The sequence below is a fragment of the Molossus molossus genome, unplaced genomic scaffold, assembly GCF_014108415.1.
Source record: "Molossus molossus isolate mMolMol1 unplaced genomic scaffold, mMolMol1.p scaffold_m16_p_4, whole genome shotgun sequence".
Taxonomy (NCBI): Eukaryota; Metazoa; Chordata; class Mammalia; order Chiroptera; family Molossidae; genus Molossus; species Molossus molossus.
This window is the reverse complement of record NW_023425377.1, coordinates 47,666,662-47,686,086: the sequence shown is the minus strand read 5'-3', so window position 1 is coordinate 47,686,086 and position 19,425 is coordinate 47,666,662. Positions and strand designations below refer to the sequence as shown.

The window sequence follows — 19,425 nt, the reverse complement described above, 5'->3', positions numbered from 1 at the left end:
TATAGGAGGTAAAATTGTATTTCAATAAAGCTGATTTTTTTTAAAAAAAAAAAAAATCTAAGGTTGCCTTAGATAACCTGTTCAAAGAAGATTACATCAAAGATAAGACTAGCAAAATTGGATCACTGGCACAAAAGACAAGATCTTTCTAAAATTTGACAAAATAATCCCACAACTATCCTCCAGCTTTTTCTTCCCACATTGTTAAAGGTGGCAGCAGAAAAATGAAATAATTAAATCTAACATGGCCATCTATTTACAGACTCCAGTTAATTCTGTCTCGTTTCCCACAGGACCTACTCTATTTAAGTTTTGTTTTGTTTTTTAAATCCGCACCGAGGACATTTTTGCATTTATCTTCAGATAGAGCAGGAGGGAGAAAGGGAAGAAGAAAGAGAGAAACATCGATGTGAGAGAGAGACATTGAATGGTTGCCACCCAACACGACGCCAACTGGGGCTGGGGACAATCTGCAACCAAACCCGGGACTCTCTGGTCCACAGGCCGACACTCTAACCGCCAGGGCATAGGACCTACTCTAAACCTACACCCTTCCCTTCCAGTTACAAACACCTTTTCCCATCCTTTTCACCAACGCAAAAAAAAACACTACATTTTCCTTCTCCTGTCTCACAATTTGATGGAACATTCCCATTTTACTTTTTCATCTCTTATCCTCTACTGTCTGTAATTGTACTCCACCAATTATTTACTCTTCTGGTGAGGATATTTATTTCCCTACACAGTTCTTAATCTTCATACTATAAACACTCAAAATAATCTTCGTCTTGACCCTATAACATCCTCCCTTTAGCTACTGCCCTCGTTTCTGCTGAAATCAAGGTTCTGTAAGAAATAGTGTCTACTACTACCCATTCACGCTTATCCTGATTAAATGTGGCACCCTCTGGCAAAAAGTAAACCATTTCTCACTGTCAAATAGAACAGCCTCTTTGCCACAACTACCCCTGCTTATGACACCCCACTCCCATAGCTTCACAGATATTCTTTGACTAGATCCTCCACACCCTCCTTTTAAGGGGATATCTCCAAGTACTGTCATTAGCCTTCTTTCTCTCTCTACAGATACTTTCTCTTTGGGCAGCATCATCCACACTTATGGTTTTAATGACTTAAGAGCATAAGACCAAGCACTTATTTCTTCACTACTTAAATCCTATACCATCCACATTTAATACTGAAAAAAACAAAAAACAAAAAATCTACTTAGCACAACTTGGAAAGTGCTTTACAGGCTAGTCTAATCTGATCATTCCTAATTTCTGACCCAATCTGTGTAGCCTAACTCTCCCAACATATCAATTTCTTTTTTTAATAAACAGTTTTATTGACTTATGAAGAAAAATACATATATCCTAAGTGTATTATTTACAAATAATCATGAAGTGAATCACTACTGCCATAAAGAAATATAAACCACCACATAGTAACCCAGCAGCCTTCCTTGTCACTAACCAGTGCCTCTTCCCTAAAGTATCTCAAACTTTAAAAGCACTGATCTACACTTCCTATTCCTCAAATACTCTCTAGTTTCATTACTAGACATTGTGACCTTCCCATCTCCACATCAATTTCTATTTCTCTCTTAAAGCCAAACTTGGGTATCTTCCTCTGTGGCAGTGGCTAATCTTTATTCACACAGCACTTTAAATGAATCTCAATTAAAACACTTTTCCACTACATTATGCTATACTGTACATTCATTATTAATTCAGATGCTCTTCTGAGGGCAAAGACTGAACAGCACCTATCTCTATGTCTATAGCAACTAGCACAGCATGGCAACAAAACAGTGTCTCCTATAAATGAAAAACTTAAAATTCAAACCTTCTTTATATATATCTAACTTTACCTGTGCGACATTCATTGCAGATAAATTTTCCTCTGGGCATCTCAGTTAATCCAAGGCACTCCAGGTGGAAAGCCCCACAGCACTGAGCCTCACATAACAGCAGCTCACCCAATTTCTCACAGTTCTGTTAAAAGAAAGAAAATAAATGTTTATAGAAAAAAGTTTTTAAAAATCCCAAGCAGAAGGCCCTCATGAAGGCAAAGATTAATAAATAGCTTTGCCCTGGCCAGTGTTGGTCAGTGGTTAGAGTGTCAGCCTGAACACCAAAGGGTTGCAAGTTCGATTTCTGATCAAGGGCACATGTGGGAGGCAACCAATTAATGTCTCTCTCACATAGATGTGTCATTCATTCTCTCTCTCTCTCTCTCTCTCTCTCTCTCTCTCTCGCACCTCCTCCCTCCTTCCCTTCCATTCTCTCTTAAAAAAAAAAAAAAAAAATCAATGGAGAAAATATCCTCAGGTGAAGATTAACAACAACAACAAAAGTAGCTTTGCTAGAAACAAGAAATCCTACCCATCATTCAGCCAAACTCTATGCCAGGCAGCACAAGGTCCTTGGCTTTCACATGTTCTGATATTCTAAGGATAAAAAATCTAAGTAAAAACTTAAACAGGAAAGCTATTTGATCAGTGGTTCTCAACCTGTGGGTTGTGACCCCTTTGGGGGTCGAACGACCCTTTCATAGGGGTCACCTAAGACCACTGGAAAACACATATTTCTGATGGTCTTAGGAACCAAGACACATCTCCTCTATCTGTCTCCAGGTGGGTCCGCCCACATACAACATGAATAACTATTAAAGGGTTACAGCATTAGGAAGTTGAGAACCACTGCATTAGATAATGATAAGTATTAGGTAGAGAATTCAAATAGATACTTTGGATTGGGGGACTAGGAATGGCCTCTCAGACTGGATCTGAATGACAAGTCAGCCATGTGGTATGAAGGATAAGGACCAGGAAGGCAGCAAGTACAGAAAGCCCACAAATAGGAAAAACCACAGCATGTCTGAGAATCACAAGGAAAGCCCGTATCACTGGACTAAAGTGAACAAAATTTAAAGTGGTAAAACAGCCCTGGCTGGTTTGGCTCAGCGGTTAGAGAGTCCGCCTGTGGTCCGGAGAGACCCGGGTTCGGTTCCCGCTAAGGGCATGTACCTCGGTTGCAGTTTGTCCCCGGCCCTGGTTGGTCGTGCGGGTGGCAGCCACTTGATGTGTCCCTTTCACATCGATGTTTCTCTCTCTCTCTCTTCCTCTCTCTCCCTCCCACTCTGTCTGTACAAAGGATGGAAAAATGTCCTCGGGTGAGGATAAAAAAAAAATAAAATAAAATAAAATCTCTGACACAATCCATTAGCATTAATGCAAAAACCCAACACAAAGTATTTAAAAAAAATAAATAAATAAAATAAAGTGGTAAAACATTAGGTACAAATGAGGCAAAGTTTTAATTATATGACGTTATTGATTATGATACAGAGTTTCAAATTTTTAGGTGTTCCATTAGAGAACTTTATCAAGAGAAGGCTAAAATCAGTTATTCATTTCCCTGTGACTTGCACAGGGAAAATGATTTTAAGAGTAGAAAGGTGAGCCCTGGCTGGTTTGGCTCAGCGGTTGGAGAGTCGGCCTGCGGTACAGAGAGACCCGGGTTCAGTTCCCGCTAAGGGCACGTACCTCGGTTGCAGTTTGTCCCCGACCCTGGTTGGTTGTGCGGGTGGCAGCCACTCGATGTGTCCCTTCACATCGATGTTTCTCTCTCTCTTCCTCTCTCTCCCTCCTACTCTATCTGATAAAAAAAAAAAAAAAAGAGTAGAAAGGTGAGAAAAGAAGCAAAAAGACAATCAAGAAGACTACTGCAAAGTTTAACGCAAGAAAAACTAGCTAGCTGGGTCACAACTGTTCTAAAAGGGCTCCAATTAAGGTATGAACAATCCTTGAGATATGAACCATCTCAGAGAGATCATCTTTCTCAGATAATTTCATCTAAGAAAAGGTGTCATTTAAAATAGAGATCTATATCTGTCACTTTGAAAACAATGGAAGATTAGGAAAATTCTGCAAATTCCCAATATGTGTAACCTTTAACCCCTGACTAGTTTCCTCATAGTGATTAGGAAAACAAAGAGTCTGAAAATGAAAACAAAAAAATAAAATAAAAAGTTTTATATCTGTATGATAAGAAAGGGCAAAAGGTGGCTAGGTAAATCTAGTATCTTCAGGAAACCAAGAAAGAGAACAGGTCTTGAACATTTAAAATAAACGAAAAGAACTTTTGGTGTGTGTGTGTGTGTGTGCAGGGGAGGGCAGGGGCAGCAAGAGATTAAGAGGGGTCTCAAAATCTTACTCTGTAGTTTGAACTGGTCTCACATGTTCAGCTCTTCCACTGACAAATGCCATAAATTTTACATATTTTGTTGTGTATACTAAGTGCCAGTGACATTAGCTTCAATGTATGATAAACAAATTCACCTTCATCACAAACAGAAAAACTTCAATTATAGTATTTATCGAAGAATATACTTTTCAAATTAACTAAATTATAGAATAACTTTTTTTTCTTCTTTATTGTTGGATGTATTACAGATGTTCCTCATTCCCCCCCCCCCAGTGACCCACTCCCCCTCCCTCCTGCCTTGTTCCACACTGTCGTCTGTGTCCATTGGTTATGCATATATGTAGATAAGTTCTTTGGTTTATTTCTTCCCACCCCCCCAACTCCCTTCTCTTTGAGGTTTGTCAGTCTAACAATCACTTTGTTCTTCTTAATTCCTTCATCTTTTTCACCCACCCCCTCACTCCCTCCCATCTGGCAACCAACAAAATGTTCTCAGTATCCATGAGAATGTTTCTGTCCTGCCTGTTCATTTTGTTTGCAGATTCAATTGTCGATAGATATGTATTTATTGTCATTTTGTTTGTTCATATTTTTTTTATCTTTTTCTTCAAGAAGACCCTTCAACATTTCAATAATAACAGTTTGGTGGTGATGAACTCCTTTAACTTTTCCTTGTCTGGGAAACTCTATATGAACATCAATTCTAAATGACAGCTTTGCAGGATAGAGTAATCTTGGTTGTAGGTTCTTGCTTTTTATCACTGAATGTTTCTTGCCACTCCCTTCTGGCCTGCAAAGTTACTTTTGAGAAATCAGCTGACAGTCTTACGGGAACTCCCTTGCAGGTAACTAACTGCTTTTCTCTTGCTGCTTTTAAGATTCTCTCTTTGTCTTGAACCATTTGCGTTTTGATGATGATGTGTCTTGGTGTGGGCCTCTTGAGGTTCATCTTGTTTGGGATTCTCTGTGCTTCCTGGACTTGTATGTCCGTTTCCTTCTCCAAGTTAGGGAAGTTTTCTGCCATTACTGTTTCAAATAGGATTTCAATTTCTTGTTCTCGCTCTTCTCCTTCTGGCACCCCCAAGATGCAAATGTTGGCACGCTTGAAGTTGTCCCAGAGGCTCCTTACACTATCCTCATTGTTTTGGATTCTTTTTTCTTTTTGCTGTTCTGATTGGGTGTTTTTTGTCTCCTTATATTCCAAATCGATGGTTTGCTTCTTGGCTTTACCTACTCTACTATTGAATCTCTGTACATTATTCTTTATTTCAGTTAGTGCCTCCTTCATTTCTGACTGTGCATCCTTCATTTATGACTGGTCCTTTTTTATGCTCTTGAGGCCCTCACTAAGTTCACTGAGGTTCTCACTAAGTTCACTGAGCATCCTTATAAGCAGTACTTCGAACTCAGCATCTGTTAGGTTGCTTATCTCCATTTTGCTTAGTTCTTTCCCTGGAGTTTTGTTCTGTTCTTTCTTTTGGGACCTGTTTCTTTGTCTCCTCATTTTGGCTGCCTCCCTGTGTTTGTTTCTGTGTATTACTTAACGAGAGGTATAGGGCTAGCTGAGACCATATGCTGCTTGTTTGAAAGAATTTAGGAAAACCTGAAGCAGGATCCAAGACAGGCCAATCCTATGGTAAAGCAACTGGAAGAGCTTGGGTGGGCCTGAAATTTGGGTGGTGTGGGCCTCAGGGAATCACCAGGGCAGGGCAACCAATGTGAGCCAGGTTGTTGGAGTTCCATATATGGCGGCTGTCTGCCTCCCCAGGGAAGGGCTCACCAAAGGAACAAAGGCCTCTGACAGCACCTTTGTTTGGAGAAAGTCCCCTCTCCAATGCCAAACAGCTCAGTTCTTCGCTGCATGTCTCTGGCGCTCCTCAAGCTGCCTCCCCTCCAAGCTTAGAGGGAGTGAGTCTGATAAGTCCGTGTTCGGGCCCTTTAAGAGGAGCTGCTGGGGGCTCCAGCTGCCTCAGCCTCCCTGAGCCTCAGTTCCCGCTGGTTTTTCCAGCCAGAAGTTATGGGGACTTCTCTTCATGGCACTGGAACCCTGAGCAGGGTGCCTGGTGTGGGACTGGGACACCTCAGTCCTCAAGGAGGACCTTCCCAGCCGAGGTATCCTGCTAATTCTCAGACACCACATGTGGGTGTGGGACCAGCCCATCGCACCTCCACCCCTCCTACCAGTCTTGATGCAGCTGCTTCTTTAATTCCGTAGTTGTAGGACTTCCATTTAGCTTGTTTTCAGGTGGTTTGGAATGATGGTTGTTCTGTAGTTTAGTTGTAACTTTGATGTGGTTTTGGGAGGAGAGGGTACTTCGCTTACGTATGCCGCCATCTTGACCAAAAGTCTAGAATAACTCTTTAACTGTAATTCGTTTTTCAAAGTGGGACACTTGAGAGTGAAAAGAGGCACTATCAATAAATTATACAAAGAAAACAGATTTAAACAAAGACTGAACTAAACAAGCCATGACCAATGAGTTACCATAACTTTAATTATTTTTCCTTAATAATCTCTGTGGGCATAACAGTCTCTGAGGACTAACCCTATGTTTGGGAACTGGTCTGAATATGATCAACCATCTTTGACCACACATACAATGTGTATAATAGTGAAAATGAACAAAGAAATTGAGTTGAAATTATACTGGCCATAATACCATTCTAGGCCAGGATTCATTTTATTTTATAGCAGTTTCTATTAAGAAAATAAACAAACTAATATCTTCAACATTTTTATATGCCAGTTTTTAAGAACTTACAAAAGTAAATCAATACCATAAAAGCAGAACAGAACTAAAGCACCATTTAATTACCTCTACACCCAGTCAAATAAGGCTCTTTAACAACAAAGCAGAGTCACCTTTCACAGAGAGGTAATACAACATAGTGATCTGGTTTTAAGACTCTAAACTCAGATTGCCTGGGTTTATGTGCTGGCTTCACTATTTAACATCTCTGTGCCTGTTTCCTCATCTATAAAATGAGGATAATAATGATAACCTACCATATAAGATTATTATAATGAATATGACATGATGTAATATTTACAGTGATTAGAATAATGCTTAAGACATAGTAAATACTATATGTTTATTAATTAATTAGAAAAATATAGGCAGTCGGTTCTCTAAGATCCTCTAAAGTTACTACTTTAAAGCAAAAAAAAAATCTCAACGCAAAACTTACCCTTAAAAAATTCCTTAGAAACTCAATGATTCTCTCACCCCTTGATAGTTACAGGAAAATGATCTGAGTGAGCAACCAGAGATTCACCTCTCCCATCTGTTTTCTTTTTGTTTTTTGTTTTTGGTACGTGCCCCTAGTGGGAACCAAACCTGGGACTCCCAGACCGACACTCCAACCGCTGAGGCAAACCAGCCAGGGCTCACCTCTCCCATCTTAGATCTGTTTCAGGACATCTACTAATGGGCAGCAAGGGACAAATGGTTCACCAACACTTAATACTTTTCTTCCTTCTCTTTTTGTAGGGAGAGAGAAGAGTTAAATGCTCAAAAGGAAGGGACTCCACAGGAATCACCCAATAAAATTATTATTCTAATAATGACTGGGCCATCAATAAATGGAAAGGGCTTCTCTTAAAAGATAAACCTGCAATCAAAAGGCAAGTGAGCAACATTTTCTACCTGACAAACATTCTCCTTGAGTGCAGCTCCTCCTCCTCGTTCACCCTGCAGTTTTTTAGATGCAGGCATCCCGTGGTCGTTTTCTATGCCCTCTTCAACAACCTCCTTGGGGCTTGCAGCCATCCTGTGTGTTATCAGTTCTCCCTTGCAGAGAAAAAAATAATGTCCCACATCTGCATTATTGCTGTCTCCTCCATCTGACCCCCTCCCTCTGGGCTGCTATTTGTCTAACCATTAAGCACTTACAGATGTTCAGCCAATCACGTGGGCGGACTGCATGCAATGTTAGTTCTAACCCTGCTGTGATTGGGCGGGTAGTGGGCGCCTCATGCCCTGCCACTAACTGCTCTGAGGCTGTTCCACTGGAACTTTTTGAGCTGTTCCATTTTAAGGTTTCACTAAGGGAGAGAAAACATTCTTAAGTTTATTTGATTATTTATTTGTCCTTCCGAGATCAGTGTTTCCTAAATAATGCCCCTCTTGGGCATTATATTCAAATTGTCCTGGAAAGAAACCTCTTTATCATAATGTGTGATGCTGGCCTGACTTGTTCTAAGGCTGTTTTAACCTGAGTTGTAAAAGCCAGACATAGCATCAATGACTACGCTGATGCCCTACAGGAAATTGTTTTAAATCTATCTGTATTTCCTAAAAGCTGGTATTTACAAATACTATTCTAAAATTAAGCAGTTGATGGTCTTAAAAAATAAGCAAATGAGTGTTTCCCCTAACTGCAGCAGTCTCGAGTTTTTTAAAGGGCAATATTTGGATTGTATGGTTACTTTATATTGTGCTCTTTGGTTTTTAGGAAAAGGTTCAGTTTCATGATGAAACATAAAATTTCATCTGACACCTATAGCATAGGATGTGATCTTATAAAAAGGTCATACCTAGAGATGCCATATGTGCTTTGACTAATTTTTACTAGGATCAGGATATCCTTTTTCTTCAGGATTCCTTATATCCGTTAGCCATTACAGTAGAATACTATTAAGTAAACTCAAGGGAAAGAGGGATGTAGAGACTACTGTGAAATGTAGCTTCACTTTAGAAGATCAAGAAATTAGGAACTGAGTAATACCTCTGAGCCTGGAGCTTCTCTTGATGAGTCTTCATGTTTCACTCTTTTAAAATGCACCTTAGCTGCAGCATGCCTTTGTCGTTTGCGTCTCCTTGGTTTATCAAATATCTTGGTAGTGCCTATGACAGGATAACAGGTGTTACCTGCTGGTGAATGATACGCATGTCTAAGAACTCCTATCCTCAACTAAAGGAACCTCATAGAATTAAGGAATGTTAGAGTAAAAACTAACCTTAAATGTATCATTTAGTTCTCCAAATCTATAGATGAGGAAAAGAGACCTACCTATGACTATATTAAGTAGTTGGGAAATGACCTACATATGTATAAATTCTGGCTCATACAGATTAAATAATAAATGGATAAGTAGGTTATTAAAGCAATTTTCAACCATTTTCATCTCATGGCACACATAAACTAATTATTAAAATTTTGCAGTCCACCAAAAAAATATATTTTTGCCAATCTGATAAAAAATAGATATAATTTTGATTCATTCACACTGGACAGCTATTGTGTTGACTGTTGTCTTTTTTATTTGACAGTGTAAGACAAAAGAGGTCAGTGCCCCTGACTACACAGTCACGTACTACATGTTTTAAAAGTGCTTGTGGCCCTGGCCAGTTTGGTTCAGCGGTTAGAGCGTTGGCCTGTGGACCAATGAGTCAGGGGTTGAATTCCCAGTCAAGGGCACCTATCTTGGTTGCAGGTCATCCCCGGCCTGGGTCGGGTCGTGCGGGAGGCAACCAGTCGATGTGGTTCTAGCACGTCAATGTTTCTCTCTGTCTCCCTCCCTCCCACTCTATCTGATGATTTAAAAAAAAAAAAGAAATAAATAAAAGTGCTTGTGAAGTGCCAGTTTAAAATCACTATTCTATACAGTTGAAATAAAATTTTTCTAGTTCTTCAAAAGACTTTAATATCCTATTGATGAGGAGAAAATACATTTACTGGCCAGACAAAAATACTAAAACCTGGCTTCCAAGAGTAAAGACAGTAAATAATATGACTTGTATGATTTAAGGATTAAAATGAAAAGATGAAATATATAAAATATGGCTTAGAGGAAGGGGAAAAAGACCTCTCCCAAGTCATTTAGTGGCTTAAAGAATATTTATATATTCATACAGTAGTACTATATAACCTTGAACATCCAACAATATAAAATGAATGTGTGATCTAATCTGGCATATTAAGAAAATAATTAAAATTAAGTCTCTCATTTTCTATTATACATATTTCAAATCTTTGTTATAGAAACATCAAGAGGAATCTAAAGAGATAAATGTTCCAAGATAATTAGGCTAGGTAAAAATATAAAGGCTGGAGTTTGAAAAACTACCTTACTGCTTTCATGAACTGCCCAACGAAGATGAAGAAACTTTGCTATCAAAGTGGCTGATAGCTCATGACTAACGGAAAAGTTAATACAATGGCAGAAAAAAGGTTCAAAATTCTGACAAGCAGAAAAATTTTAATGAAATATAAAAGTGCAGGTTGTAGGTTTTACAAAAAAAACCAAAGTATGAAAGTATAGGAAACAGTTGATATTATTTTGTAAGCAGGTCTTTTTAAAGACAAGCAAACAGCCCTGGCCAATGTGGCTCAATGGCTGGAGCATCGGTCAGAACATCAAAGGGTCTCAGGTTCGATTCTTGGCCAACAGCATATAATTGGGTCATAGGTTCGATCCTCGACACTAGCTGGGGTGTGTACGAAAGGAGGCCAATTGGATGTGTCTCTCTCACATCGATGTTTCTCTTTCTTCGCCACTCCCCTCTCTTTCCCCCTTTCCTCTCTCTCTAAAAATCAATGGAAAACATATCCTCGGGTGAGGATTACTAAACAATCAAAAAGGCAAACTGGTAATCTAAAGAATTACAATTATACACAAGGTTAAAGTAACCTAACATACTGCTAAATTTACACACGCCACATTTAAAGAAGTGTGCATTTAAGACCACATGAAATACCCTTTGCTGGCTTACCACATCCGATGCAGTGGGTTTAAATCTCGTCTAGTATCTTAGGAATGATAATAATTAATAAATGTCCTTGGCAGACAAATAATCAAAGTGGTTAAAAAATTAGCATGGAGGAAATCTGGTGTGGATAATAACACCGTAGTGTGGCAATAAATTTAGATGAGTCCGGATTTAATTCTCCAACACTGTCACTTCTTTCATGTTCATGTTTCTTCTATATGGAGAGATAATATGGATAAATATCCTAACTCTTTATAATACTTTAGATGGATTAGCAGTTATAGTCCTAAGCAAGGGACCTGGTAGAGTAAATACTCCAACTATGATTATTATAACCATTATTGAATGAAGGCTGCCCATTCCGCCTCTGGGCTGAACCAAAATCACCAAGTAGAAGTTGCAGGAATCAGATCCCAATTTAATCTAAAAGATTCCCAAGCCCTTAAGAAGCAACCACAATGGACTAAGCTCAAATGCAAGCTCTCTTTTTCAAGCATATGCTCACAGACTAAAGGTCGTGGATGTGATAAAAAGAAACTATGACTGATTGTCAAAGACTGGCTTGGATGATTTGTAAATTCCCTCTCAATTCAGATTTCTTATTTTCTGTCCTATAGAAACAAAAATTGGGAAATAAAAAAAAACAACAACAAGAAAATAATGATACAGGCTGGAGAATTATCTAAAAAGAAAATTAAGAAGCTGACGTTTCTCTACTGTTCTTAACATTTCCTTATACTAATGTAAATCTAATTCCACTTAACTAAGTTTTAGCATAAAGCTGAAAATGATGATATAATTTTCTAGAGTTATACAGTTGTAGTATGCATATCTTGGGCAAACGAGTATTAGAATTTGCAAACTCACTGGTCTTGCTTACATACGTAACTTTTCTAATTACCTGAAAAGGTCCTTCACACTCTTTCTTGCATTATATTTTTTAAATCTCAAAAATACTCACCTCCACCAAACTGTTTAGAATGAGATGCAGCACATGATTCAGTAATGTTATTCTCCAAGTGACTAGCTTCATAACACTGCAAATAAGTAAAATGATATATAAAATAAACCCTTTACAGTATATGACAAAAGTTGAACGGTCTACTGACATAGATACAGAATCCTAGTTGTTTTTTGTAATAATTAAATAAAAGTATGATAATAGTCAAGGGTTCAACAGAAACTTTATAGGGAAAAGCATCAGATTACTTTTATTTATTTATTTTATCCTCACCAGAGGACATTTTTCCATTTTTTGTTCAGATAGAGTGGGAGGGAGAGGGGGAGAGGGGGAGAAGGGGGGGGGGGGAGAGGGGGAGAGAGAGAGAGAGAGAGAGAGAGAGAGAGAGAGAGAGAGAGAGAAACATCGATGTGAAAGGGACACATTGAGTGGCTGCCACCCGCACAACCAACCAGGGCCGGGGACTAACTGCAACGAGGTACGTGCCCTTAGCGGGAACCGAACTCGGGTCTCTCTGGACCACAGTCCGACACTCTAACTGCTGAGCCAAACCGGCCAGGGCCAGATTACTTTTAAATACCCCAAAAGCAGATACAGAATATTGCTCTAATGTGGGAGGATAAAGAGAAGGGTTATGTACCCAGAGACCTACCCTCTCAGTTCTACTTCAGCCTATATTTAAAATCTATCTTCTTAAAATTATTTTTATAAATTAGATATTATACAGTTATTTACTTGAAGAATGGTGAATATTAAAAACCTCTGGGTTATGGAATGTCTAATATAAATTAAAGTAACATTAAAACAAAACACTTAGTTAGCCCTGACCAGTTTGGCTCAGGTTAGAGCATCAGCCCACGGACTAAGGGGTCACAGGTTTGAGTCCCAGTCAAGGGCATGTACCTGAGTTGCGGGTTCAATCCCCAACCCAGGTTGGGGTCGTGTAGGAGGCAGCTGATTGATGTGTCTATCTCATGCTGATGTTTCTCTTTTCTTTCCTCCCTTCCACTCAATCTAAATTCAATGGAAATGTATCCTCAGGTGAGGATTATCCAAAAAAAACAAAAAAACACATAGACATCGAGAGTAATTACCAAAACATTTTATTCCTCTACTACTAATGCTTGTATGAATTAGTTCCATTCCGAGAAAATGTCTTCTCCTACAAGAATAATAATGACTGTAAAACAAAATTTAGTGGCCATAAAAGTCAGAATAATGGATGCTATTCTTGCTATAAAGTTCCCAATGTTTGAGGTAAAAAACAAAAAATATACAGCTGTGAATTTCCAACTGCTTACTATATACATTAATAAATCATAAGAATAGTACTTTCCTCATGTTCAATGTAGATCAGAATCTTACAAAGTCAAATAAGATGAAGAAGCAAATGTTAGATATCCAGTTAAATGGAACAAAAGATTATAAGGCAAAGGATTTGGATAATTTAAAGGAAAACACCATCTACATTATTCAGATAACTAATTTGTAGTTCTCTTTATTGAAAACTCACCCAAATGCTATGGAGCAAAAACAATTACAATGTTCCCAAACCTACAGTCAGAGAACAGTGAAGAAAATATTCTCATTTCCAACCATATCAAAGTTAAAGTAGATATAATGGGACAAAAAAAAAATGACACTACTTAAACAAAAATCTATCTGTTCTTCTTATAAAGAAAACAACCACAGAACTCTGTTAGTACCTTGGAGGACGAGACTAAGATGCCAATAATTTACTTTATACATACTCTGGTGTGGATATGCATTAAGCCAGTGCACTTTTAAGTTACCATTACCTCAACAGGTAATCCCTCTTTTTCTAACCCAGTGGTTACTTAATCTACAGACAGGGTAGCCCATGGTGTATTCCTAAGATGGAACTGAATCATGGCTTCAACCTGATGACAAAATATACCTCAGAGTAACCAGGACCTCAACTATAAAGCTGACCATGTCATATTAAAGGACTGACTCCTAAAGCAGAAAAAAATTTCATTCTCTTCAGAGCCAGGTTCTAGCTATCACCAACAATCATGGTTTTTCTCTTGTTCTAGTGCCAAGATAATGTCCATCTCCCCACCAAAAAAGGTAAAATTCAAGAGTGAAAGAGTTATTAATTATATATAATGCTTTAGAAAAGACAAAAAATAGTCCTGGCCAGTTTGGCTCAGCAATAGAGCATCAACCCACGGGCCAATGAGTCGTGGGTTCGATTCCAGCCAAGGACACATACCTCGGTTGCAGTTTGACCCCTGCCCTGGTCGGGGTCGTGCGGGAGGCAATGTGTCCCTCTCACGTCGAAGTTTCTCCCTCCCTCTCTCTTCCTCTCTCTCTCCCTCCTGCCCTATAAATGCAAAAAATGCCCTCAGGTAAGGATTAAAAAAAAAAAAAAAAGTCTAATAAACCAAATGCTAGTAAAGATGTAGAGCAAATGAACTCTCACATATTGTTAGTGAAGTTTGAAGTTGTTCAATTACTTTGGAGAACTGTATGGAAGGTTCTTTAAAAGGTAAGCATGTATTAACCAGCATCCCACTCCTAAGTATTTACACCAAGACAAATGAAAATATATGTCCACAAAAAGACTCAGAGAGAATATTCGCACCATTCTTATGATTAATAGCATCACCTCTAGCAGTAACTAAACAGCCTTCCATGATTCACCTTGTATAATACTACATTTGTCATCTGATTGCAAATGTTACTTCCATGCTCAAAATATTCAACTGAATTCCAGTTTCCCTGACCCTTCCAAGAACCTAGCAAATTAAGACTGAATAAGACAAAGCCAGGAGAGAAAGCACTGCAAGAAGCAGATAATCATAACCTTATTAGAGTGTAAGGAAGAAAGAGAGGATGGTGAGTTGTAGACATGATATCATGGAAGGTTGTACAAACTGCAGAGAAAGTTTAGAGGGCAGAAGATGAGCATAAGAATAAATGAAAAGTCCATGTCATAAGACTGCTTTGAAAAGAATGAAAGAATTAAAGGATATAATGCAGTTTTAAAAATAAAGAATAAAAACACAAATAAATTAAAATTTACATTTATGCACTAATCTAGATTAATGAATATTTAACAAAAACAAAAACTTAAGAGGCCTACTTAATATAGGATTAAAAAATAAAAATTTGTTGCCCAGCTGGTGTGGCTTAGTGAATTGAGCAACATTCCATGGACTGAGAGGTTTCAGTTCAATTCCCAGTCAGGGCACACGCCCAGGTTGCAGGCTCGATCCCAAATAAGGGGCACACAGGAGGTAGCCTACTGATGTTTCGCTCTCTCTCTCTAAAAAATCAATGAAAACATATTTTTAAAAAATTAAGAATTTGCTATAGTTAAAGAAAGAAGTCGAAAAACTCAATTATTTGATAAAATTTTAATAAGAAATCTATGTATCCTACAACTGAAATTCTAACATTTACCATGAGTCACTCCTCACACTTAAGGGGCACAATCTGTTTCCTAAGGATTCAATATCCAGCTGTTATCCATTATAAAATTACAAAATAATTTTCTATTTCCATCTACTATTTAATGATACCTTCTTGTCTAAAGAAAACTAAGTTTTCAAACTCAAAAACTAAAGTTCAAAAGCTTCTGCCTGGATTATAGATGAGCTGCATCTTTTCTGAGGTATTATGCAGACAGGGTAATGGGATGTGAGTAGAAGTGAAATAGAAATCTGATAATTCAAGCTTTTGAGCCCATAATAGAAATTATAACAAACACAAACTTTACTCAATCTTAAAAGCTCTTTTCATTTTCATTGGTAAAGAAAACCTAAAACCAAATGATACACAGCTCCACACAAATGCAAAACAGCCTTTTAATATAGAATCTCTCAGACCGACCTAGTAATTTTTATGTATATGTGCATCATTTGAATTGACTAAAATAACATACCTTTTTAGAAAGGCCAAGTTCCCCTTTCTTGGGCATAAATCCAGGGTCTAAATCATTTGATTCAAGCAGTTTCTTAGTTGGTTTTCTCTGACGCTTACTTTCATAATTTCCTGAAACACATGTATCTTTTCATTAGATAATGTAGAAATTGAACACAAGCTAATTAAAAAGAAAATTTTTTTGTTAATCCTCAACTGATAATATTTTTTCATTGATATTTTTAGATACAGTGAAGGGAGGTGGGGGGGGGAGAGAGAGAGAGAGAGAGAGAGAGAGACATCAATGTGTCCACATGGATTGGCTGCCTCCCACATGAACCTGACCAGAGCCAGGGATCAAATCTGCAACCCAGATACATGCCCTTAACCAGAAATAAAACCCATGACCCTTGGTGAGAGGGTCAACACTCTCACCACTGAGCAAACTGGTCAGGGCTGGGTACAAGCTAATTAAAAAAATCTATATACTACATAAGAATGAGTCACCATCTTTTTTTTTTCAACGTTCACCCAAGGACATTTTTGCTTTTATCTTCAGATAGAGCAGGAAGGAAGAAAGAGAGGAACATTGATGTGAGAGAGACACACTGACTGGCTGCCACCCACACAACCTCATGGGGCTGGGGACAAACTGCAACCGAGGTATGTGCTCTTAGCAGGAACCGAACCCAGGACTCTTTGGTCCGCAGGCCGACGCTCTAACCGCTGAGCCAAACTGGCCAGGGCGATTTTTTTTAATGTATTTCTCATCTTGTAGGGAGGGACAGGGTAGGAATTTATTTATTCTAAAATGTTAGTTAACATAAGACAAAAAAATAGTTCTCAATATAGATAAATTAATGTAAGGATGTTCTTCGTGTGTGTGTGGGTGTGTGTGTGGGTGTGTGCGCGTGCACAAGAAGACATCAAAAGGGTAGAAATGCCTTTAGGGCAACTCATTGATGGTAATGGCAAAAGGAGAAGAAGTAAGTAAGGTACAGTAAAGCCTGAATTCTGGACATAAATGAACCAGGTTAGAATTTTCATTCTGCTCCTAAATAAATGAAAGACATTTATTTACTTTGTAGACTTGTTCTTAAAAATTATATTAAAAGCCGAATAACAGAGTTTGGCACATAACAGCTAATAAAATAGTCACTATTACTCTATTTAAAGTCTTTTTGATTCTGCCTTACTTGATCAAACACAATTGGGATACTTTTTTAAAGGGAATATCATTACAAGGTAAAAGTTACAACCAAAATTTTCCTTGGCTGACTACAATATTCAACAGTGAGAAGATGAATTAGACACAATATGTTTAGATCCAACTACCATCAGGTGACACATATATAAAGAACAACAAAGTAAAAAGCAATTGGTAATTCACTTCAACAGAATATTTATCCTTAGATGCTTACTATGTGTCATGTAAATTACATTATACATTATTACATATAATCTCCACTTTATACATGGGGAAACAAGTTCAGAGGTTAAACAACTTCCCAAGTAACACAATGATTGGTGAACCTATATCTGAAGCATACGTTTCATGTGATAACTCCATGGTGTGTGGTGCCTCTCCTCAAAAGCCCTGTTATCCTGGGCGTTGACTCACACGGTAGTTGATCAACAATCATGAACAGCAACAATGGAGTAAGGAGAGCAGTTTTTAAAAATTTATTCTTAACAGTATACCACCAATTTATGGTCATTATATCCATTTAGCCAGCACTTTTAAGAATTTCTCAGGACAAAAGTGAGTAGTTTTATTTATATATACACCACTGGCTTTCCATCAAAACACACTAAGACGAAACATACTAAAATCTCCTGCTTCTCTAATCATATCAACTTACATACTGAGACGCCATCCCCATCTTACCTGGTGTTTTAACTAGTAATTCCTCAGACTTAAGGGCAGGCCGTGGAGAGACTTCCAGAGCCACAGGCACAGACAAGGTCAGCTGTGGCAACTCAGCATGGCCACCTCCAAGTTCTGACTGAGCCAAGGGCCCTTCCAAAAATGGAGCCTCCCTTTCAAGAACTGGAGGCTCTTCTTTGGTTGAAATCAAAGAATTCTCATCCACCTGCTTCTTCTGAGCATTAGATCGACTTCGAGCTAAAAGGTTTTCCTCTTCACAGCGGGAACTTACCTAAGAGCAAAAATAGTATAGACCAAAGTTGTAATTTGACTGTCAAAAAGAATAATGCACTTAAAAGAAAATAAAATTCTGACACATGCTACAACAGGAATGAACCCCGAAGGCACTGTGCTAAGTGAAATAAGCTAGTCACGCAAAGTATGATTCCACTTATTTATCTGAAGTACCTATATAGTAAAATTCATAAAGACAGAAAATACAATTGTGTTTGCCAGGGGTTGGGAGAGGGGTAAATAGGAAGTTTATAAATAATAAGTACAAAGTTTCAGTTTGGGAACATGGTGATGGTTGCAAAACAACTGGACTGTACTTAATGTCATAGAACCATACACCTAAAAATGGTTAAAATTGTAAATTTTATGTTATACAGTAGCATCTGTGGGGGATATGTTCTAAGACCCCCAGTGGATGTTTGAAACCCTGGCTAGTACTGAACACAATATATACTATGTTTTTCCTATACATAACATACCGATGATGAAATTCAATCTATAAATTAGACACAGTAAGTGATTAATAATAATAAATAATAAAAGATAACAATTATAACAATGTACTGTAAGAAAAGTTATGAACGTAGTCTTTCTCTCTGAAAATATCTTATTATACTGCACTCTTCTTCTTGTGATAACATGAGATGATAAAATGCCAAATCTATTCCTGAATCTGTGTGACCATCCCTTACTTGCAGTAAATGGCTTGGTGTCATTCATTTCAGAGGTTTCATTACTGAAGTCTTTATATAGGCTCAATGCTTTCTGGCACAACTCATTGCTATCAATTGGAACATGTTTCTGTTCTGTCTTCCAAGCACAAATTTAATGTCTTTTCCATCTTTTTTTAAAAATCTTTTCCATTTTTTGTTCAGATAGAGTTGGAGGGAGAGAGAGAGAAACATCGATGTGAAAGGGACACATCGAGTGGCTGCCACCCGCACGACCCAACCAGGGCCAGGGACAAACTGCAACCGAGGTACGCATGCTTAGCAGGAACCGAGCCCGGGTCTCTCTGGACCGCAGACGGACGCTCTAACCACTGGGCAAAACCGGGCAGGGCTGTCTTTTCCATCTTAAATAAGCACATAATTATCACACACTGTGGCTATTGCTTTTGCATGAGGTACAACAGCAAAACTAGCACAAACTTCGTCTTCCTTCTTAACAATTTCACAGATAGAAGACTCGTTCTTACTGTAGATCTGAGCAATCTCAGCGTGCAACTATTTTTCTTTCCTTATTAAATCAAGAAGTTCCACCTTTCATTTAAAGGAAGCACTTTGACTTCTCTTTGGTATATCCAAATTGCCAGTCTCACTATTCTTGTACTTTGGAGTCATTATTAAATAAGAGTGATTTGAACACAAGCACTGCAATAGCACAATAGTTACTATGATGACTAAGAGGGCTATTAAGTATCTAAGGGCTAAACAAAGGGATGATTCATGTCCTAGGAGGGACAGAACAGGACAGCTGGAGAAATCATCA

At 38.2% G+C, this 19,425-nt stretch overlaps 1 protein-coding gene across 15 annotated transcripts in view; it reads right to left on the bottom strand.

Annotated features, from left to right (window-relative positions):
• The window catches only part of NSD1 (nuclear receptor binding SET domain protein 1), a 185,577-nt gene that overhangs the window by 47,554 nt on the left and 118,598 nt on the right, over positions 1 to 19,425 (bottom strand). For 13 of the 15 annotated variants that reach the window (XM_036239591.1, XM_036239589.1, XM_036239595.1 and 10 more), the window contains 6 exons: positions 17,662 to 17,932; positions 15,796 to 15,905; positions 11,886 to 11,961; positions 8,940 to 9,058; positions 7,859 to 8,002; positions 1,874 to 1,997 (listed from right to left, as the gene is read on the bottom strand). In XM_036239591.1, the coding sequence (XP_036095484.1) occupies positions 1,874 to 1,997; positions 7,859 to 8,002; positions 8,940 to 9,058; positions 11,886 to 11,961; positions 15,796 to 15,905; positions 17,662 to 17,932 (844 nt within the window). The remainder of the gene's footprint in view (positions 1 to 1,873; positions 1,998 to 7,858; positions 8,003 to 8,939; positions 9,059 to 11,885; positions 11,962 to 15,795; positions 15,906 to 17,661; positions 17,933 to 19,425) is intronic. The other 2 variants (XM_036239603.1, XM_036239602.1) reach the window with 1 other exon arrangement.